Here is a 23,911-nt window from a genome sequence, read left to right on the forward strand (position 1 = left end):
TATCACCAACAAAATCTTTATTGCACGTTTTGACTTGACCTGATAATTCCCTAGATTTGCCTAGATTATTCATATGCACCTTAGCAAAAAATAAATATATTGCTTGAATGTCTAATATAAATTGCGCTGCACTATAAATTTTTAAACTGGAGAGGCCAGCAATGTAAAAAGGGTTGCCTCTTACCCCAATTGTGGGATAAATCTTGCTGACACTTTTTACTTGTTTCAGTTTAGTTGATGTCATCTACAGGTTTATCTTGATAAATAATTCGAGCTGATTTTAATATTTCAATTGGCAAAAAGTGGAAGGCTCTGGCCCCCTAAGGTGCGGACCCTGCTAAAACATCCCAACAACATCTTTAGAAACTTTAAAGAAATGGGAACCATAAGAAGATAGTGAATACTTTGTGCTAAAAGCAATTACAGTTTCATGGACTGACGCTACAATTTGTAAAAATTCTTAATTTAAATGACACTAAAATGAATAAACAATCTATATAAATGCGTAATTTATATATCACATAAAAATCGAATTAAAGTGACTTGATGAGGCAACTCTGTGATGGGTGGAGGCTAAAAATTAGCATCTAATAATATATAAATGAAAATAATGCCTGATAATACAGATATAATAAGTATGTATAAACATATTTAATATGACGTCTATTTAGCTGTATACAATGCAGTTAGCAGAAGTTTTATTAAAGAATAGATTTAAATGATTGAAAGTAGCAAGAAAATCAGTAAGTTTCTTTAAAACATTTTATGGCATAGGTATCATGCAGTTATGGCATCGATATGAAGCATTGTCAGACCAATATTTTCCCCTACTTGACAAAGCGGGACAAAGAAATAGCCAGTTTCTTAATTAAAATTGGTGTTAGATACTGTATTTCGTCCTGTATTTCGATACTGTATTAGATACTGTGTATAACAAGCCCAAGCATTTGATAGCCGCTAGCAACTTCTTGTGAGGCTTTATGTGTGATTCATGCTGAATTATTTCAATGATTATAGATAATAAGAAACAAAAATATACATAGCAACTTAGGGAATGGAGCGTTAGAATATGGGCAAGAACCTTTTCTTGATAACCTTGATGATTATAAAAAATCAATTTGGCTATTAAAGGCTCTTAGGAAATTCTATCATAAAATGTGTTCTTTATGACCCAAACAACTTTATATTAAATTATTGAGAGAATAATGTGCGGCTTTTTATTCAAGGGAGGCTAATGTTTTCCTGGGGGCTTCAATTTGTAAAGCTTACATTCGATGGCAGCTATTCAGCGAAGGCGGTGTACAATAAAAGAAATTCGGTATGCATTAAGTTTTTTATAATTTATGCACGAGTGCTTACATTATTCAGGGCTTGACGAATTTATCAAAAACAACTCTAATTTTCATAATTAACAGAAAGCTACAAAATAATTAAACTTCACGACATAAGAAGAAACTTTCTTGGATCGTATTTGGGATGCTCATAACTTTGCGCGGATGAAATTTTTAGGTTTTCAATTAATTGTTTGATGGTTTTCAGGATAATTAAAAAAATTTACAAATTTTTCGCAGATATGCTTATTGAAAGCTATCCTAGAATATACCGCAAAAAAGCGGAAACATATACCAAGATTTCTAATTTTCTAGTGTGTCGGCTTCTTCACAAGATTCACTTACCAACATACCGCATAAGATGGTTTTTCCTAATTTATTATTCTTTCCGTGCACCTGCCTCCAGTTTGTAGCTGCTTTAATCTCGTTCTTCTATGTCATCAGCAGTCACCTAATGTTTTAGGATTACTGTATTTGGCAGAAAATCGTCTTCCTGAACTTTTAAGCTAGCAATCGCTTATGCACAACGAAAATCTTTTTAGATGTAAGATAGTTAATAACTGGCTGAATGTAGAGGTCTGGGTGGTAGCAGAAAAACATTTTTAGCTCGGCGGTTGTGCAACTAGCTTTCTGTGAAAACCCTTGCCAACAATATCCAGCATAAAACTCACTCTTTTGTAAGAATGAAAACGCAGATAGCGGTTGTGGACTCTGTTCTTACAAGACACGATTTTCCAGTATATAAATTGTCTATGTAAAACTTAGGAAAACATTTAACAGTACTGTTTTAGACTATTGATAGTTTTGATAAAAAATATTTTTTTGAAATCCAGCTCACAATTCACGTATTCTAATACATTTGCTGACTAAGGCTACGTTCACATTACTCCGTTTTCGATTAGATTCGTTTTTGGCAGCAAAAACGGAGCTGTTTTTATCTCTGTTCACACTACTCCGTTTTCAGACAGAAACGGATATCTATTAATTGGTGTTCATACTAGTTCTCAAAAACGCATCTGTTTTTCTCTTTCTGAAAACGAGGCTTCTGATATTGGCGCGAAAACATTCAACGACCTGAGTTCCAAGTTCGCAAAGTGAAAGTGAAGGCACTGATATCAAATAAAAGAAGTGATGCCGCCTCGTCCTCGTAAATCAGCTTCAGGTGAAGAATACTTGAATTGGACTGATGATGAAGTTCTTCTGTTGCTTAATATAGCCGTAGAATACAAGACGCATAATTTATCACAGGGTAAAAATTGGGAGAGCGTGCAATCGAAATATGTCGACATTGCCGAGTTCTTCTTAACAAATAAAGTTGATTCACAAATGATAGAAGTCCACAAAGACTTTTTAACATGGCCAAAGTAAACATAAGTTTAACAAGAGCAACACTGGTATCCATATTCCTTGTAGGAGTCATGATTACCGACCGATAAAAATTGGCGCCACTACTTGAAAAGCTCGTTGCTGTTGTTGTTAGCGTTTTCAAATTGTTCCGTTTTTGGTGTTCACACTACAGAGTTGCGTTTTTGTTTAGCTCCGTTTTCATTTAGCTCCGTTTTTATCATCGTTTTCATTTAGCTCCGTTTTTGGGGTAGACTAATGTGAACGCAAAGCCAAAAACGGAGCTAAACAGATGCGTTTTTGTTCAAAAACGGAATAGTGTGAACGGGGCCTAAGGCTAATTAATAAAACAAGCCGATCACCTGACCATTTAGATAATTATCTCTATTCAAATGATTTTTTCACTGGCACTAACCTACTATTGATATTCGTTTTAAAGTATCAGCAGGGACTGGTCTTCGAATTGAAGCCATGGGTAGCACCAAATACGAAATACATTCTCAAGAGCATGAATTTGACAGCAAAAGGTGAAAAAGGGGGAAAAGATCGATAAAAATAAGGCTTCTGTGGTACAGTACTGAAAAGCAAAATTTTTTCAATAAAAAACACAGAATGAGTTTCTTTTCTCTCTTGGAATCCAGTGGAAATTTTTCTTCAGGCACACGACACTGATTGGACAACTTTACCGATCTTGTGCTTGCTTTTTTTGGGTGTTATTTCGGACCCTTATTCTCGCGTTTTACGCCCCGAGAAGTGTCAGATGAAAAAGCTTTTAGCCACTATACTATAAAATGTATGCTTTTTCAAAGCCATTTTCAAGTTTTATACCGCCAAAAAACTGTTAAGTTTTTTTAGAAAGTTTAAACAAAGCCCCATCCATTCTTCTGATTTGTACATGCTTTAGTTCCTTGATTTTGTCGCATCAAGTTGACCTTAAAAAAGACGCTGGACTAAGTATGTAATAGGGGCTTTCCTGGTATTCATTGCGTGGCCTTATAGAGGGCCTAAAAATCTAGAGATTCCTAATTCACTGTTACGTGAATATTGACTAAAAACACACTAAACACGCAATTCTTCTAAAAATATTCAACATACCTAGCTGCTAGAAAAGCCCGGCCTTAAGCCCTAGTGGGTTATAATCAACTTCTGTATATTTGTAGATAGGGGACGTTGTGCTCCTCCACAATGGCATGTCTGTTGATCTTGCAGTGTTTTGGTAACTTATTTCAGCCGTCTGCGAAGGAGCATATGCCCTAGAAAATAGGGTTAGGTGTGTTAAATTTGACAATGCTTCAAAATACATTAGTTTTTATCACCTTAGGTCTAAGAATTTCAACTCACAAAAAATTTTCCCCAGATTCTTGAATACTTCTGTTAATATCATCTGTTAATACTTTGCTATCTAAAGCTTATGCGCAATACTTGAATACTTCTGTAAATATCTCAGAAATGGACACAAACAATCAACGTTTTTTCCAATAAATGTGATTTTAAGATACTGTGGCCTTCATTACCAATATGAAAGATGGGTTATAAACAGGATTAATGTAAATTGTGTGGTGATTCATTATTTGGTGTCATGGATCGCCGGGGGAAAGGCGTGAAAATACACGTGTGGTATTGCATCGTTGTTCAAAATTATGGAGGGTGTGTTTCATATCATTATTAAATCAGGTGGAAGAGCGCCTGTTCATTCAAATACCGGACAGTTGTTCATTTCAAAAGAGTAATGGTGAAGTGTAATTATCAAAATTATTTCTGGGGTTTCGAATGGGACTCTTAAAATACAAATTGAGATGACATAAGTAGACTAAAAGAAAAACCACTCTCCCATTATTATCAAAGTCGAAGCTACAAATTTTATTATTTTATCAAAGTCAATAATCTAAAAAATAAATAAATCAAAAATGTAAGCTTCATGAATAATAGATAGTTAATCAAAAATGATGGTAAAATGCTACAAAATATGGACCCTGGTTTCAGTAATTAGCTAAAATTTCTCTGCATGTTTCTACAAAACTGGCAATACGACAAGCATGATTGCGGTGTGCATCTGTCAGCTAACGGTTGCTTTAAAAATCTAACAAATAAATAAGTAATAAATAACTAAGAACCTAACTGCGAAAATGAAAATTCAGAGGCAGAAATTCTTGTACTTTGCACAATAGTCGATCTGCAATCCAACAATTAACTGTGAAGACAAGGGTTATTTTACAAAAAGAATCTGCTCAATAAACGTTTCCCTCACAAGCTGAATTCTGACTTACAAAAAGAACCACGCTTTTGATATTGAGTCCTACCATCATGTGGGTGGGGATAACTATCGAAACATTGACTTCTAAAAAACAGACGGAAGCAGCTGTCCTTGAAAACATTTTAAAACAAAAAAGCTTAAAAACTGTTGGCTGCATGAAACTAAATCAGCGCAAAGATCTTGGATTATTATGATACGATTAATTATGAATTTGACATTAGCCCCAGATATATTTGTTGTGAAAAACATAGCTTGTCTCGAGAAACATTCAAATTTGGAAGCACTCACGCTGTTTTTTGCCTATCATTTTCAGCTTTCTCTGCAATATTGATTTCGAAATCCGTCACAAATTCATAGCTCCCATAACGGGACATCGTTTTCCGTGATGTGACACTACAAAGGCTGTCCAAACTGCGGGACCGCCGCAGCACCACCTCGTCTTGTGCGGAAGGGTCAACCACAATGTAGCTACCAAAATCGAGCAATTTTCCGAAATCCACTCCTTCAAACGAATCACTCCTTTTAGAACGAAGTGATAGCGGTGAAGTGGGTCGCAAAGGCTCAATGACGTCATAACGCTCCTGCTCATTGTCATCATGTTTGTGAACGGGGCTATTTCCACCATCCACGACATGAACAGGAGCATCATTCACCACGCTGGTTTCTGTAACGGTACCGGTATTATGTCCTGCATTCTTCTTGTCTTCATCTCTTTTCTGGCCTTCGTCCAACAAAACTTCATTTTCTGAACTTGAATGCTGTCCTGGGCTTTTTGGATCCATGACCACAGGATGAGGCTCAGGCTCAGGGAGAGCCTCTAGATCAAGTTTGGCCTCTGCTTCGACTTTGAGCTCTTCCTGACAAACTGGTGCCTCGTCGGCTACAAGGCTCAATAACGTACGGCTGCCAAATTCTTCAAGGCGCTAAAAGAAAAGGATGAAATCATATTCCCGTCTGAATTGTTGCTTATATCTCTAAATTCTATTGAAGGAGGTTGGCAAGCTATTGATATATTTTTGTACTAATAAAGCCTAGAAAGGCATCAGTTTAAACACTTTTGAACTGAAAAGGAATTGCACCCTATCAGGCATTCACATAAACTTAAGACCAATAACAACAGTGGATCTAGTTAGTGTTAGATTCAGTGCCCAATATCCCGAATTATAAATCAAGTCTTTTAAGAAACTGTGGATACTGTCTTGTAACGTAGCTAAAATAATAAATGAACCATTCAAGGGACAAAAAACAGGACTGAATGGGCAAATAGGACCTCTACTAGTAAAAAAACACGTGTCCGTTGAAATTTCGATTCTGTACTTTCATTACAATAAAATGTTTATTGATACCAGTGAGAAGAAAAAGTCCCTGAAATTTTGCCTGCATTGCTGATCTCAAATCCTTGAATTCTCTGCAGCTTTTGTAAAAACAAAGAGTTTTCACCCTTTTCATCCATTAGTAATATTTTCTCTTAGTGAACGGCACTGATTGGGCAACCTTTACAGTCACGTGCTCTTTACAGTCACGTGCTTATGTTTCTGATTGGCTTGTTTCGATCCACAACTGGGTATACATATATTCTAGCTTTAAATTTTTGATAATGATTCTGACGTTTGACTCTCTGAATAGTGTCAGATGAAAAGCTTGAGTATCTTTCACAATGTTTGCTTTGTTAAAAGCCATAGTTGGTTTTTTAATCACAATATACATGTAAATTAGCTATTATCTTCGTGCAATGATAATCATGCGACAGCCATTGGCTCCCTGTTGTAATGTTTCTGTTGCATGCACTTCAAGTTTCAGCGAAATAAGTAGACTACAAGGAAGTGCGATTTTTAAATATTTTTTCAAAGCGTAAAAAAGGCTTAGAAAGGAACAAACCTCTTCAAAGGGAAAAATGTTATTTAAATTAATTATGGCCTTATAACCTGCATGTTTACGCGTTCTATTTGGGCTTCGAAATCAGAGGTGGCGGCAGAAATCTTCCGACAGAGGGGCTGGAGCTTCCGACAGGGGGGCTAAAATGACTAAAATAAGCAGTTTTCGTACGTTAATTTGTCAAATTTGCTCCGACAATAACCTAGCCCCCCTAGCCCTCCCCTGGCGCCACCACTGTTCGAAATACGCCGCAAAACGTGAGAAAACTACTGTAAAATAGCTTTGAATAAATTTTGCACAAAATAACCTTTATATTTAGACGATAAAGTCTGATCTTATTGATACCACGGGGAAACTACAGACATCTTGGTGGAGATACAAAAAGACTAAATTCGTAGTAAATATTTTGAACTGGAATAAAAATGCTGCTAATAAGATGTTCTCCATACTAAAATTATAATCCTCATTAAATGAACATTCTGAACACAGTAAACATAAATGGTACCAGCAAACCACGAACATCTTGGCAGGATTCCTAATAAAAATGTTTTCCTACGTTTTCAATACGTCGAAATAATAAAATTGCTTCAAGCTCCCCCGTTCGTAGACAGTTTCGAATGAAAATTTATTTTATTTTGTACATGGCGATCGAGCCTATTAAAATGAATAATAGGTTGACTCTTTAGGGTTTATCGTAACCCACTTTGTCAACAACACGAGGAATTATTGGCAGCCACAAAGGATTATAATCACCGACGAAACGGGAGTGAGAAAGGATTGCAGGGAAAATATAATGAACAGGCACCAAGGAGCGTTGCGAAAAATGGGAGTGGGGGCCAAAACCGAACTTACTGGTGGTTCATCTCTTAATATTCTGCATTTTTTCAAAAAATCTTCTTTGAACTTCGTTTTCCAAAATTCCTCTTGACAAGCAAGGGCTCAACTCCATGTTGAACGAGCATTAGATGAACCAGAGAGGAGCTTTGCACTACATAAAAGTAAATTAAAAGACACTGCCAAAGTGTCTGTTGACTAGTAATGCTGAAGTCAACAAAGTAGCATTTGGCGTTATTGATTTACACATGCTCCTTATCGCTCACCTCATAAGGCACCAAACTCTGGAAATCACATTTTGAAAAGTCAGGTACAGCCTAATGCTAGGGACCATAGGAAAAACTGTTTTCATATTTTATATACAAGGGAATTTAGCAATTGCAAATTATGTGGGGACCTGGATGGTGAGACCAGGGATTTTTTACACTAGGGGTTTGGCATACATGAACTATTCCAAGAGAACAGATTTTTAGTGCACTCTGTTTTATCAAAGAAAAAATATTTCATATATTTAACAGACCCTTTACAGGAAGATAAGGAAGCAGTCTCTGCCAAACCTGTCCCTATTGTAACATCACTGCTTATGGTGGATAAATACAAAAAATGAAATGACCCAAACCTCTTGATATGCTGCCTCTTGGTCAAATTGATCTGCTTCTGTCGTATTTTTTTGCTTTTCAATAGTCTTAACTATTGATTCAACCTCACAATATATCAAGTCCAACAATTTTCGATTTTCCCTTAGATGCTTCATGTTTCTTCTGTACTTCCCAGGAGCTGAAAACTTTGAAAGTAGTCCTTTGTGGGCACCATCTTCTTCCTTTTCTTTTCCAGAATCTTTAACATTATGCGTACTAGCCTCTGCTAATTTCTCATCAATCTTTGGCCTTATTGATTCAATCATGTTTAAAAGTTGCTTGCTACTGTCTGCTATTGTCTTCAATTCTTTCATTGTTGGATCTAAGAAAATTGAATTGATAACTCTAAAACCCAAACCATTATATATTCTTCCTGATACTGAGTTTAGCTTTATAAGAAATATTATTCTGTAGACATAACATGTGATTTGAAGCAGATAATCTTTTTTCAAAATTCAAAGATTTGAACAAAACTTTTCAGACTGTTTGACAAACGAAAAACTGCCAAACAACTGGAAAGCAAGATTTCTGATCCACCTGAAAAGGTGCCAAGAGCAACTATGCCCCTGGAATTCCACAGTTGTTTTTCCCATGTTTTTTTTCAATTGCTGATTAGAAAGCATGTTGCATCAAAAGTATCTGAGATTAAAAATTGTCTGTTCAACATGAAAATATATATATATGTATAATATATCATTTGAATAAAAAGAGAATTTAAAACTAGATAAATCCTGTTGATGTGCTGGGGTGGGGGGGGGGGGGGTTGAATGAGGACAAAGGCATCAAAACATGTGCCCACATTTTTCAAATGATGCACAAAGAGATGTTTTTTACAAAAAATGTTTGAAAATGGGCCACACTCTGGCAGCTGTTCTTGATGCTACCTTAATTTTTTTTAACACAACAGTTTGTAAATAGGTAAGGATACAGGTCCTTGAAGCTGTTAAAGGTACCTGAACAATACCCTTGCCACACAGAAAAACCTGAAAAAATGAGCCTTGAGCCAGACCTCTGCTTGCTCATTCTGTTTTCTGCCAGAAACCCTCCTTCACATTGTTGCCAGCTGCGAAACATATCTGGAACAAGGCTGATACACCTGGCGACATAACTCTATCCTTAACTTTCTAGCTATGTCACTAAAAGCTATCAATAAATCTACCATCTACACTGATATACCTGGTTTTCTTTCACCATCAATCATAACTGGAGAAAACCTTCGCCCTGATCTTCTCTTGAGGACTAACAACAATTACTTCTACATCTTAGAGCTAACTGTTGGCTTCGAATCCAATCTTGACACAAATGCAACAAGAAAACATGGCAAGTATGCTCTTCTCTTATCTGGTTTACAGCAGCAGTTTAAATGTGTCTCCTTTGTTAATCTTTCTATGAGCTCCCTTGGCATCTTTGGCAATTCTTGAAACTCATTCTTCAAAATGTGTGACTCTCTCTCCATTGATGAACAACAAAAATGATATCTCATCTCTAAACTTTCCAACATTGCCATCCGTACTAAGTACTACATATTCTGTTGCAAAAATAAACCATGTGGACAAATCCGGAATTACATCCTTTTTAACTTTGGTTGTTTAATTTTTTTCTTAGTTTTTCCTTTTACCTTACAATTTTCATAGTTTTTTCTTGTAAAACCAGGCTAGCCAATTGCAAATTACCTTGCAATAGTGAGATTTGTAATTGTAGTTTAAGTTGAACTGAAAAAGAAATGTTTCCATTATTATTATTATTATTATAAAATAAAAACAATCTCTGTCAACTAACCTTCCAAATCCAATTCAGCTGTGTCAGCTGACCGTGATGTGATCATTTGACTTTCCTTTTGATCATATGTACTCTTGTTTCTCACATAAACCTGATAGCATTTACGGAAATCTGGTTTTTTGTCACGGCTATATTGCCTGGCAAAACTCAGTAGAAGAGAAGAGAGGGTTTGACAATGTTTTATGAAAGGCTCTAAGATTTTCTTGGCATCCTGAAACACTTGATCTGCCTGGTTAACTCCAAGGTTCTCTGGATTCCATTCAGACACATCATAAATGCAACTGACAGAGCAAGCTGCATCAATTACTTTCTGCTGGTGTCTTATACTAGGACTTTCATTGAGAGAGTCATAGCTAGATTTGGCCAAGGATAGATTTGAAAGTTGTGACCTTTCATTCTTACTGTCTATATTACTAGCGGTGATGGTTGGCTCTTCTTGCTGGTCCTTCGATGGTTCAACATCTTTTGGTTGGTCATATGGGCTTGCATCTTTATTTGCATCTGTTGCATTGCCCTGAAAAAAAATTACTTGTAAGAAGGCAGATTTCATGTAAATCTAAAGAACAAAACACTATCAAATAGAAATTCATGTCAACATAGCCATGATGGATATTCATTCAAAACATTTCTGTTTTTGCTGCATTACAGAATAATATATTATTTTAAACGTGAAGGAAAAAGAGGGCTGAATAACAATGGATATATTACCAAAACAGTTGGCAAATATAATCATTTAATACATAACTCAAGACACAATTACTTCTAAATGAATAATTCAAAGCTTGCAAAGCAGGTGACAGCAGGAAAAACAAGCTGAAGACAAAAAACCTGTTGAACTAGCTAACAATTCTAATAAACAGTGATAGCAACCCTCACTAAATGAGAAAATCAACTTTTACAATATGATGATCCAAGGGATATCTTCCAAAATAATTAGGTACTAGTTTGCAAGATGTTTAATTTACTGAACAACTTTTCATAATCTTATGCTTGTTATTCCTAGGCTACTTCAAGGACTGCAGAGCATATTACAGATTTAACAAAACGTTTGGGGGGGGGGGTAAACATGCTAGAAACCAAAAGCAGGGCAATTTTTTGTATGGCTTTAAGTACATTTTGGAAATTATCATGAGGGGGGCTAGTCCCCTGCTTTCACAGAATCGGGGCTACTTTAGATATGTCTTCTTGCAGCACCAAATAAAAAGCAAAATTGTTGTAGTAATGCTAAAAGGTTCTTCATAATTGGCAGGAAATAGATTAGTGAAAAGGACGAGTGGGGACCCAATGGCTTATCTTTACCACCACAAACAACACATTTTAAGAGAGCGGAAAGGTGCTTGTCTTTGTGTTTTATTGACATTTCAGATGACACAAAACTCGGCATTTTTCAACTTGTTAAAAACATGCTCTTTCTAAGGGTACATAACTTGAAGATGCCATCAAAAACAATACTTTCCTGACAGGCAAATGTACTTTGCTTTATTAAGAAAGCTCTAAAAAATAATGTCTTATATCCTAAGATTTATTTAACAAGTTGAAAATAAACTCAGTGATACTGGAACTTCATTCCTCAACACTAGACCTGGGCATCTTATGGCCCACTGGCCACATCTGGCCTTTTTTACACTTCTGTCCAGCCCACTTGAGTGGCTGTGTTCAATCGGACAGGTATTTTTGTGAAGTATTTTCCCACTTAACCTACACAAAAATTTCATGTAATCATATAAACATTTTTGTAATATATATATATATATATATTTAGATATTTCCTATCAAATATATTTCATATTTTGATATATATAAATTTCCTATCAAAATTTTTTGATCTATGTTCTGACGTTTTATACTCTGAAGAGTGTCAGATGAAAAGCTTAAGTATACTCAATGTTTGCTTTTTTCAAAGCCATTTTTAATTTTTTTACCACTAAAAGATTGTTTAATAAAGTTCTTGTTGGTTCAGTCCTCCAATACAGTCCAGGTTTCCATGTGGCCCCTTGGAAAAATTGATTGACAACACCTGCCAAATATTTTATAACTGTATGAAACCAAACATAATTACCTTTGTAACCTGTCAAAAAGTAGGTCTATATCAAACATATATAGAATGGAAATGGGAGCTAGAGAAAGACAAGAAAGATCGGAGAATTGGAATGGTGAGAAAGGTCTGAGACCTTAACAAATCTTGTTGATTCAATAAACCATGAGCCATAGGTACACAGCATGCTTTGTCTGGAAATATGTTGATCCCTTTCTGAGGTTACATGACATTTCTAAAAGAACTCAAGTCAACATGCAAATATTGTCCTCAGTCTAATGTATACAAGAGGTGAATGATGAAACTTCCCAATCAAACAATGAACCCCCTAATACATTTACGACAAGAAGATTCAATGCCATGGTGTGGCCACAAAAGCGACCTTAAATTTCAAAATAATTTTCTTGGGATTTTAGGGGGTTGAAAAACATGAAACCTAAATATGACTTTTGGGACATTCTATTTCAAGTGTAACCACCTCAAAATTTTTAACCTCTTTGATTTTGCTCAAATTTTGTACAGAGTTTTCTGGTGCAAAGATACATCTGCTGTGAAAATTTCAGCTTCCTAGCTTGAGTGGTATTGAAATTACGACCGGTCAAACTTTTGAAATTTGTTGCGACCGGTCATTACTTGTGCCACACCTAAAATTGATATCTTCCTTCACACTCAACCTATAAAGATGGAATTTGTGTCAAATGAAAGCACTTGTCAAGTTGAAACTTAATTTCCAGTGAAATTGATGCTAGCCTCAAAGGCTCAAGGGCTGAGGTAAAATGTTATTTTTCAATGGCTGACCACGCCCAAATGGCAACGCCAATTTTCATGAAAAATTTTTTTCAATAAGATAAGTTCATGATAGAGCACCTCATTAAATTTAAAGATGGGGTGGGCATGGGTTTTATCACAATCAGTCTCAGAATACTGACAAGTCTTTATTAGATCTGTATCCTGCATAAGCATGACCTACTATGACATTGTTGTACTTTATGACATTGTTCTGTTATAGATGAATATTACATCAGTGCATGTGTGGAGTATAAAAATAAAGTTAAGCCTTATGCATCAACATGACAAGCCATCGCTGAAAGAAAAAAGCTTTTTTTCATAGCCAAAAACACCATTGAATGGAAACCTCCTGCTAATTCAGGAAATGACAACTTTCCATTAATGTCATGTTAGTGAAAGTTAGTCTAGACATGTTATTTAACTTTATGATTTAAGAATTCCCATCAATTTTAAATAATTTCTGAAATTGGCTGTTCGTATCCTGTAATTGTCAAACCAGGAAGTCCTCTTCAATAGCACCTGTCTATTACAAGGAAACAGTGAATAAAAAACCAATGTAAGAAATGTGCTTTAGAAACTTCAAACAGACTTCAGACTTTGGTGAAAGCATTTAGTACATTACTGAAAAGGCAGTTTTCTAGTTTACGAGATTTAAGATGGCAGAACAACTTTCAAAACTGACAAGTATACAAAACAACCGAAAATATTGCTGTGACCCATTCCAAGTGCATAAAACCAAAAGAACAAAAGATTTGAGACTCGTTACTGCAGAGCAAGCGAAGTGCAATCCATCTTTGGTTCAAGTTGGAATGAAAATATGCACTAACTGTAGAAAACAGCTACAAAGAGTGGTTGGAGTAGAGCCGCCACTCGAGAATCTGCTCTCTGAAGAGGAGGATGACTTTGTTCCGCCTGAAATTGAATTTGAAAGCCTAAATGAAACTTTAGGGAAAATTGGAGAAAGCCCTCTGAGTCAAAGAAAAATAATGTCAAGATCCCGCTACCTTCCTCAAAAAAAGAAGAGAGTGCATGACACCCTTGAAAGAAAATTTGATGCTGCATGTGGCTCCTCTCCATCGTTGATTATGGATGTTTCTTCAGATGAGGAAGATGGAATGCCAGCAGAAATTGTGCAAAAACTAATTGCAAAATTTCGCAGCACTGAAAGTAGAAGTGAAAAGATAACAGTTCTGACTATTTTTGTGCAAACATGGAGTCGTAGGAAAATAATGGCCACCTTTGGCTGCTCTCAAAGAATGGCTACACAAGCAATGCATTTATCATTGGAAAAAGGCATCCTTGCTACCCCAAATCCAAAAACTGGAAAAAAGTTGCCAGAGAATGTTTCAGAGGCTGTAGAAAACTTCTATCGGCAAGATGATATCAGCAGAGTTATGCCTGGAAAAAAAGACTGTTTAAGTATTCTTCGAGACGGCAAGAAGACTCTGTTTCAAAAAAGACTAGTTTTAGGAAATCTTCGGGAAATTTATCAAACATTCAAATCCCAACATCCATCAATGAAGATAAGCTTCTCAAAGTTTGCAATGGTTCGACCTAAAGAATGTGTTTTAGCTGGAGCAAGTGGCACTCATTCTGTCTGCGTTTGTACAATCCATAACAATGTAAAATTGATGATGAACGGATCCATGATGGCGTCTGTGACAGCCAATGAAGTAGTTCCTGTTAGTCATTATGGACACGCATTGGCTAAGATGATGTGTAATCCCGCAGTACCAAACTGTCATCTTGGTGAGTGCCCATACTGCCCTGGTAAACAGCCCCTGCGAGAGATGCTTTTAAAATGCTACGAAGATAACGATGTCGATGAAGTAGAGTTTAAGCAATGGACATCTACTGATCGCTCAAAACTAGAGACTATGGTAGAGCCAATAGAAGATTTTGTGGAAGCATTTATTGAGAAACTTGACACTCTTAAGCGACATGATTTCATTGCAAAACAGCAATCTCAGTATCTTTGCAAACGAAAGGAAGGTCTAGTAGAAGGAGAATTTCTTGTGATAGGTGACTTTTCAGAAAACTTTTCTTTTGTTGTCCAAGATGAAGCACAATCATTCCACTGGAATAACAGCATGGCAACACTGCATCCATTTGTTTATTATTTCAAAGAGGATGGACAAATCAACCACAGCAACTTTGTACTAATATCAGATTGCCATACTCACAACACTGTTGCAGTCCACCTTTTTCAGAAAGAATTGATGAGACATCTTTCAGAAAAGTTTCAGGTGCTGAAAGCAATTATCTATTTTTCTGATGGCTGTGCAGGCCAATACAAAAACCTCAAGAATTTTTGTAACCTGTGCATGCATCAATATGATTTTGGTGTGCCGGCTGAATGGCATTTTTTTGCAACAAGCCATGGCAAGGGGCCTTCAGATGGCATTGGAGGCACTATCAAAAGAGAAGCAACCAAAGCAAGTCTGCAGCGACCTTACCGTGATCAAATTTTGTCAGCTCTGAAGCTGTTTGAGTTTGTTGATTCCCATCTTAAAGGCATCAATGCAAAATTTCTCACTGCTGCCGACTGGTATTCAGAAGAAGAAATTCTTCATGAAAGATTTCAGACTGCTAAAACGATTGCTGGAACACAAAAATTACATTGTTTCAAACCAATTTCAAAATATTCTCTTCTTGTCTCAGAATACAGTGAAAGTGAAGTGACAAGGGAAGTTCAAGTAGTCAAAGCAGGCTGTGGTCATATTGAGCTCAGTAAGATTACAGGCTATGTTGCTGTAGTTTATGACAGCAAGTGGTGGGTGGCATATGTTTCCAGCATTCAACCAGAAGCCAATGAAGTGACAATAAGCTTCCTGCATCCCCATGGCCCAAACCCTTCATTTGTGTATCCAGAACCTTCTGAAGAGCTTGTTGTTGATGTCTCAGACGTACTTGTGCAACTTAATCCGGTCACTTTTACAGGTCGCACATACACATTATCAAAAGGGGAATCACAAGCAGCAAGCATGTCTTTACAAAATAGATTACAGATGGAATAATTTTCTGAAACAAAAATTCTCTCTAACTGCAATGAACATGACACTTGTTATTAAAATCAAACTACCGCTTGTATGCATTGCATGAAGACTTGCATTGACTTTTAACCTTTCAAGATAATACTCATCAGTATTCTGAGACTGATTGTGATAAAACCCATGCCAACCCCAATTTTATATTTTATGAAGTGCTTTATCATATATTTATCTTAATGAAATAAAATTTTCATGAAAATTGGCGTTGCCATTTGGGCGTGGTCAGCCATTGAAAAATAACATTGTACCTCAGCCCTTGAGCCTTTGAGGCTAGCATCAATTTCGCTGGAAATTTACTTTCAGCTTGTCAAGTGCTTTCATTTGATACCAATTCCATCTTTATAGGTTGAGTGTGAAGGAAGATATCAATTTTAGGTGTGGCACAAGTAATGACCGGTTGCGACAAATTTGAAAAGTTTGACCGGTCATAATTCCAAAACCGCTTGACCAGTCAAAAAAAAATTTGAAATATAGAAAAAGATCGGTTTGCTTAACATAATACTAGATTTTAAACAAAATCCATGACAAAAATTTCAAGTTTGGACTTTTTTTGGTTACACTTGACAAAGAATGTCCCTTTTGTGATAATTTATTATTGTGTGTTGTAAATTATAATTTAACAACCTATAATTCGAATATTCTTGGAATGAATGAGAAATTCGCGCGATAAAAGTCTCTGTAACAATATTGGCTAGTCTATATTGTGCTTTTTGCTCGTTGTTGATATTGAATAACAAAGAACCTTCCAGGCCACGTGATGTCTAAAAAGCTGTACGAATGCCACTCCCCTCACTGAAATGCACAACTAAGGCTATTCACTATGAATGATCAGGTTGTCATGGTCTTATGAAATTGAATTTGAACATCGCTATAACTTGAAATTAGGGAGGTGCTAATTTATGACACCAGGGAAATATGTCCCTTTATCTAAGACTAAATCTGAGACCAGGCGGGCCCTCCAGGGTCCAAGAAAAAACTGCAGATGTCATGTATTTCTGATCATTTCTCTTCAAAATGAATCTATTACGGTTAATGGTTTGGGTAAATATTGGAAGTGAGTTGGGGTGGGATGGGAGAAACTGCTACATGAGCCTAACTTTCAACAGCAAGGAGATCGTGCACCCTAAGTGTTAAATCCTGAAAAGTTGCTTGATTCAGAGGCGTGAAACAATAATGATATTAGGAAAATATATTTAAGGTTTTGACCAGGATCAATAGGTGAAACGCTGCCAATCATCATTTGGCCTAAGGAGATAGATGAGAAGTGCCTAGACAAGAGGTTTACTTTCCGGTGAAGGAAGCAAAAATGACAAAAACAACATATGTATTGACTTACCGATCCCCCACACAGAGTTCCAAAGAATCTACGAACAGATTTCATCTGAAATCTTTCTTTGACGTGGACCAGCAAAACATGAATCCTTCATAAGTCTGGTTTCTACTAACACGTTTGGGTTGACCAAGTGTCAATGACGTTAATCACCAGTGTTTTTGTTCTTGTGCGCCAACCAAGCGCACCGCAAACGCATTTACGAAGCGCGCCTACAGAGTGTCTACCGAGCGTCTACCTAGCGCGCCTACCGAGTGTCTACCGAGCGCGCCTACCAAGTGCAATGGCCAAGTACGTTTGAGCTACCTGAGAAGAACGAATATCAGAACAGGGACAAAGTAGACTTCCGTGTGTACTGGTACGGAATGTGCCATTTTTAGTGTCCCTTTTTACAGATTGAAAATACATATTGGGGTATTATTTTGGTAGAACCAATCATATCCACATATTTTGAGGTTGATTTTTAGCATAAACATAATTTTTTTCAAAAGAAAGGAAATATTTTTTTTATTCTAAGCATGATGTAAACAATTGACCACAGAATTCAAACATGAATATAAATCATAAAAATAATTAGTTAATTCATCATATACAGGAAATTTAATTTACTTGGTTGGGTTTTTTTTCGTTTTCAAATAAAAACGGAGTCAAACTAATTCGTTTTTGCCTTGCGTTCCCACTTTGCTATGAAAACGGAGTCGTTTGAAAACGCTAATGAAAACGGATACTTTCGAATACGGTGCATATTGAATACGCTCCTTTTTCAGTGTGAACACCAAAAACGGAGACATTTGAATACGCTAGCAACGGCAACAAATACGTGCTTTCTAACACACCAAATCTAAAAAAATTTTGGTGGGGGGCATTTAAGACTTGGTGCTGTAAAGGATAAACGGACACAGTTTCTAATTTTTTCCATTGCCATTAGAGTATCAAGCTCTTCTTAGAAGATTATAGCTCAGAAACTTAGAAAGAAAGTATGCATACAGGGGAAACCCGCATAAAAGAACCTAGGTTTTTTTCTTGCAGCCTGAAAAGGTTTATTAACAGGCTGCTATTCTAAATTCTAGCCTAAAAGGTTTTTGTATATGTACAGGCCTTGCACACATTAACAAGGTTTTCCACTTCAAGAATTCTAACGGGTACACTCAAACCAGCTTTCATGTTAACAAGGACCTCGCACCAGTTTATAAGTGTAGAGGCTGAAATGGGTGTTGTAAAACCACTGAATTTACGAGGGTTTTACAGGCTTGTGTTCGCAGATTCAGCAGTAAAAGAAAGTACAAAATTTGAAAAGCGTGTTCTGATTTCTTGGCTCGACGGTTCTTATAGTTTCATCTAATTCAACAACGACTAAACGGCTCACTTCGGCAAAACTGGTATGCTTCAAACTTATCGAAATAACAACGGCTATCCGAACATCTAAAATCACGTCCACACTCTACCGACTGAATTAAACGACAACTTCAACTCGACTGGACTTGCACTGAAAGAACATACGATTTTAACAACATGAGGGACGCACACAAAACCCTAATGACACAAATTAACGGCAAATGGACTAATAACAACTAAAATAGAGATGGCACGACGACAAACAAAATGACTGACACAAACATCGAAAGACATTCTCATTAACAATAACGAACCACAAACACGATGCACGACAGACAAAACTAGTTGTATAACAGTGTGCCCGAAGATTTTGTGAGGCCACGCCCTCTAGAACGCCGGAAAACGCCCCTTTTAGAAAATGCTTGCTTATTTCAATTCAATTTTTATAAACAGGCTGGTTTAGAGAAGATATAAATAACTTTAAAAATATATTAAATTAGCTTGAGGGTAAAAAAACACCAAGCTAACCAAGTCAGAAAATACATCATATCATTAAACAAGATAAAACACCTAAAAAATGAACAAAAAAGGTTTCCAGTCAAGAAGAACTGCTACTACTAGGAGTAAATTATGCAAAGATGCGTTATAGTAAACCTTCCAAAAAATTTGTAGCCTTTTATTGCAAAAAAGTCGAGGGGCTATAGCCCCTGCTAGCCCGACGGCTGCGCGGTGCCTGCATGTTAATGTTAAATTTTCATGTTGAAATTTTTCTGTTTAACATATACCTCAATGATCTCTTCATGTCTGTGAATGATGCTCAAATATGTAGCTATGCAGATGATACAACTATCTATGCTTGTGACAACAGTATTGATAGTATCATTGAGACATTAGAGAGTGATGCCCTTAAAATTGCAGAAGGATTTCCGAACAACTGTATGAAGTTGAATGAGGACAAATGCCATCTAATGGTCTTTGGGAATAAAAGTAATATTTCTTTAAATATCAGAAGTGTCAGGAGAAAAGAGAGCACGGAAGAAAAGCTGCTTGGAGTGATTCTGGACAAAACATTATGCTTTAAAAAGCAATTGAGGTCCATTTGCAAAAAGGCTGGGCAAAAGCTACATGCTCTCTCGAGAATCTCTCACTTTTTTGATACTGAACTAAAGAGAATAATGAAGGCATATATCTTGTCCCAGTTCAACTACTGTCCTCTTGTTTGGATGTTCGGCAATAGAACACTTAATAGTAAAGTTAATCGTATTCACGAACGGGCATTGCGGATAACTTACAAAGATATGGAAGCAGATTTCGACACAATGTTACTCAGAGACAATGGGGTCTCAATCCACATCAGGAATTTACAACTGTTGATGATTGAAATCCATCAAACAAAATGGGAGCTCAATCCTACTATCATGAAGGATATCTTTATTGAAAAACACAGTACGTATGGATTTGAGAAGCTGCCTGCCACAAGCGCGCACTACGTGCTATGATTTAGAGACAATATCGCTTCTAGGGAGTAGATTGTGGCAGGCATTTCCCAATGACATGAAACAATCAGATACCCTCTCCAGCTTTAAAAGGAGAATGAAATCTTGGAAAGGAGTGGAATGCAACTGTAGACTGTGTAGAGCTTTCGTGGCTCAGGTTTGGTTCTTGAACGGATAAATGTATTGTATTGTAAATGCCAAAATATGCTGAAAAAACATTGCAAATTATGTATATATGTTTTATTTGTATACTTAAATATTTCTTATGTTAGATATATATTTTTAAACAATTTCACTTTGTAGTAGGCTTGAATTGGCTTTTATTTTGTAGCTTTAGTAAGAATATAATAATAATAAAAATAATAACTTGTATATTTTTATATCGGTGAAAGTTTCAGGAATGACAGTTTAATTTCCCAATAGAGACAAAACTTGCGAGGGCAAGGAACAAAGCCCATGCATTTGTCTTAATGTCTTTCACAAGGTGTTCAACCACTGTTAACTGCTTTTTAATTCCAGGGTATTTGCATCCATGTTGCTAATGCTAATGTTCAGGAAAGATAGCTCTTTTAAAGCAAATTCAAATTCTTATGACGAAAGTTGACGACCCGCAGAAAAGAGCACACGCATTTGTCTTATGTCTCATTCAAAGTAATCAACAACATTTTACTGTTTTTCACTTCAGGCTACTGTCACCAACCTATAATACTGATTTAAAATGTTTGCTTATGCTGCTGTTCAGAGAAGATATCTCTGTCCTTAGTTGTTAATGGTATTAAACCTTAGCACCTCTTTCGTTTGCAAATCTGCAACGGTCAAATTTTTTTCTGGATCCACCCCTGTGCTGAACTGCTAATTTTTTTTTCAATTTCATAAAATATGTTGCAAAATCGTTGATGACGTTTATTGAGCATGAAATTATTTGAGAGCACTTTTGAATCTATGATTCAGTTTCTAAAAAATCAAAAATTAATAAAAAAATTAATCACTTTAATCCTTAAAAATCAAGTTAATCACACACAAAATTGATTCAATCACAAATTAATCTCCAGTGATTATCAATCTCGCAGACCATTTTCAAGAATGATTTACCCCTCGTGCAGAGTGACAAAATAATTCAAGTTCTGATGAGCAGGAAAATATACACCACATTAACAGTACAATGAAAAATACACAAAACGCACCATCTAATAATGCTGTGGATACAGTAAAAAAAGTAAAACAAACGTAACTTAAAATCTAAAGAAATACTGTGTTCAACAAATAGATAACAGATAAGCAAAGAAAGAATGAAGGTCATTGGACGTCAAAAGCTTGGTGATGGCTAGAGAAAACATTAGCTAGGATGGCACAAAAGCATACGAGAGACAATAATAACTACAGCTTCAATATTCTTTTTGCTCTAACAAAATTTTGCATTGAGTCCGATCCCCGGAAGGGTTGACGGAGTACAGACACATCCAATAGATTTTGCATGTGTGTTTGTTACTATCTAGTTTTCGAAGTTAGTTTTTAGGACACTGAGAAGCTGTGGTTATCGAGCAGTGTACTGGTCCTTCCTCTCGATGTGATCACAAGTCCCGATTCTTACAACTGGAATTACAGAGACCTGGCAACTCTTATCACTCTAGCTGAAATTTTGAGAATTGCAGGAAATCGAACCCTGGATTCCTGAATCTGTAGTTTGCGATTCTAAACACAGAGCCATCAGAAATAGATCTAGGCAAATGCCAAAAAACTGAACGTTTTTCATTCGTTTTCAAAACTTTCATACTTCCAAGTCCTTGAAAACGTTTTTGGGGATTATCTGTGTAATATATCATTTACAGGGGAACTCGAGGATGGTTGATGATCTAAATAGAATGTTCATTGGTTTGAGAACTATTGAGCCGCCAAACAGACATGGCAGTGTGAATCCATCATGTATAATAAAATTATGGAGGTTTCGCCTGGAAGTTAAATATCCAAAGGCATCTAATTTTCTCATCTCTTGCAAAATATTTGAAAACCGACAGTAAGAAAATTGGGAATATGTAAGGTTATAGTTGGCATGGCGGAATGAAATTAGTTTAGTTCAAAACTTAAGAAGAATCTGAGAACAGGTGTCGAAAAATCTTTGAGACATTTTTGATGAAACATTCTGTATCAAGATACCAGTACCAAGCGCGGCCCAATTTTCAAAATACATTACTGACGCTTGACCAAACAAAACGTACCAATTTCCAGGTCTAAAGAAGGGATTAGCCGACGTCTATCGTTTTTTTTCAATTTAATCAATCAATTAATTGAGAATAAGCAAGCACTTATAATCTGTATTAACATTAAAAAGCGAATTTACTCCAAACGCAAAAACCATAACACATAACAAGGAGTAATTTTTCATTGAGTGTTTTAAGAACATCATAACTATATTCCGTATTTACAAGTCGCTTATAAACAATTTATTCAATTTACAATACAGTAGCGTTTATCAAATAGAATCATCATTTGTTATCAAATGACATGGTTGCAACATTCAGCACTGAATACCATCAGCGAATACCTACCTAAGTTCCTAGTATAGTAGCTTACCTATTACTGTAGCATTACTGTAGCCTTTTGACAATGCGACACTTCTGTAGCAAATTATTTCTCGAAATTATGCTTCATTTCTCGAATTTAGAATCGAAATTATTCTAACATCTTGCTTAACACTCGCTTAAAATGATCCCATAATGCACAGAAGCCGTCACTCTAGCCACGACTGCAAATCGCAGCTTGTGAATTTCAAAAGAGCAGGACTCTAAAATGATTTCGATATTGTTTACAAAAGGATCAACTGGCGAACAGATAAACACATAAGTAAAATAAAAAGTAACAGTAAATAAGGATTTTAAAGTTTCAAGGACATTATAAAAACATTATGATCCTACCCCAGGGCTGCCCCATAAAACTACACGAAAACTACGGGCAATTATTTATCTAACAAGGCAACATCCTTTAGCTTTTAGGATGCAGTTACACTGTATATAATGCCAACACCATACAAGAATACGATAGAAAAAATTTTCTATAATGAAAACATATCACCACCCTCCGCAATAAGTAAATCTAAAACTTGTTCGTCCGCTTCGGTCAAGGACATTGCAGCTTGCCCACTTAGAAGTTCGAAAAGATCCAAATCACTCATGGAACTGACCTGATCTGCCTGCAAATCTGTTAAGATAATAATCGCTAGTAAATGACATTGGACTTTAAAATGTAAATAGACTTGGAAGCTCAAATTTCTGGGTTTTTTTATTTCTTGAAAGTAGGATGCCTCTGACATAAAACAGTGACAGTTAGCCAATGACAGTTAGCCAATGACAGTTCGCCAATGACAATTCGCCAATGACAGTTCGCCAATGACAGATCGCCAATGACAGTTTGCCAATGACAGTTCGCCAATGGCAGTTCGCCAATGACAGTTCGCCAATGACAGATCGCCAATGACAGTTCGCCAATGACAGTTTGCCAATGACAGATCGCCAATGACAGTTCGCCATTGACAGTTCGCCAATAACAGTTCGCCATTGACAATTCGCCAATGACATTTCGCCAATGACAGTTTGCCACTACATAAAACTATTTTTGCTTACAAGAATCAAGCGCCTGTGCAACTATGATATATTACTAATATGTAACACAGCTGAAATGTAACACAAAATAGAACTAATTAAAACTTAAATCCTATTGTCGGTACGTGAATAACCAATGGGTCATCGCATGAAAAAGCAATGGATTTGAATGGAAAAGCTGTCAGGTGGAATGTCTTGATTGAAAAGAAAAGTCTTCTTTCCTCT

General features: G+C 36.3%; 2 protein-coding genes across 4 annotated transcripts in view; both read right to left on the reverse strand.

The window, feature by feature from the left end:
* Nucleotides 1-388: 388 nt before the first annotated feature.
* LOC135686752 (uncharacterized) lies at nt 389-17,424 on the reverse strand. Of its 2 annotated transcripts, none has more exons than XM_065203058.2 (5): nt 17,266-17,424; nt 10,056-10,569; nt 8,258-8,598; nt 5,218-5,852; nt 389-3,928 (listed from the first exon to the last, which is right to left on the reverse strand). In XM_065203058.2, the coding sequence occupies exons 1-5, from the start codon at nt 17,308-17,310 to the stop codon at nt 3,778-3,780; spliced, it is 1,686 nt and encodes a 561-aa protein (XP_065059130.2). In that variant the 5' UTR covers nt 17,311-17,424; the 3' UTR covers nt 389-3,777. The 2 variants fall into 2 exon arrangements, with proteins under 2 accessions (XP_065059130.2, XP_065059131.2); XM_065203059.2 differs by lacking the exon at nt 389-3,928 and adding an exon at nt 3,954-4,755.
* A 4,916-nt stretch (nt 17,425-22,340) lies between these two features.
* The window catches only part of LOC135686750 (uncharacterized), a 35,292-nt gene continuing 33,721 nt past the window's right edge, over nt 22,341-23,911 (reverse strand). For both annotated transcript variants that reach the window (XM_089109059.1, XM_089109058.1), the window contains one exon: nt 22,341-23,285. In XM_089109059.1, the coding sequence (XP_088965185.1) occupies nt 23,140-23,285 (146 nt within the window). In that variant the 3' untranslated portion in view covers nt 22,341-23,139. The remainder of the gene's footprint in view (nt 23,286-23,911) is intronic.

This window comes from Rhopilema esculentum, chromosome 6 (assembly GCF_057945365.1).
Source record: "Rhopilema esculentum isolate cy_ngs chromosome 6, ASM5794536v1, whole genome shotgun sequence".
Lineage (NCBI taxonomy): Eukaryota > Metazoa > Cnidaria > Scyphozoa > Rhizostomeae > Rhizostomatidae > Rhopilema > Rhopilema esculentum.

Bases quoted from the DNA above. Each gene is read 5' to 3' on its own strand.
- LOC135686752 (XM_065203058.2), bottom strand. From the start codon at position 17,310: ATGAAATCTGTTCGTAGATTCTTTGGAACTCTGTGTGGGGGATCG. The intron at 10,570-17,265 runs GTAAGTCAATAC...ATTTTTTTTCAG, and splicing joins GAACTCTGTGTGGGGGATCG to GGCAATGCAACAGATGCAAA. The intron at 8,599-10,055 runs GTTAGTTGACAG...CAATTTTCTTAG, and splicing joins AGCTGAATTGGATTTGGAAG to ATCCAACAATGAAAGAATTG.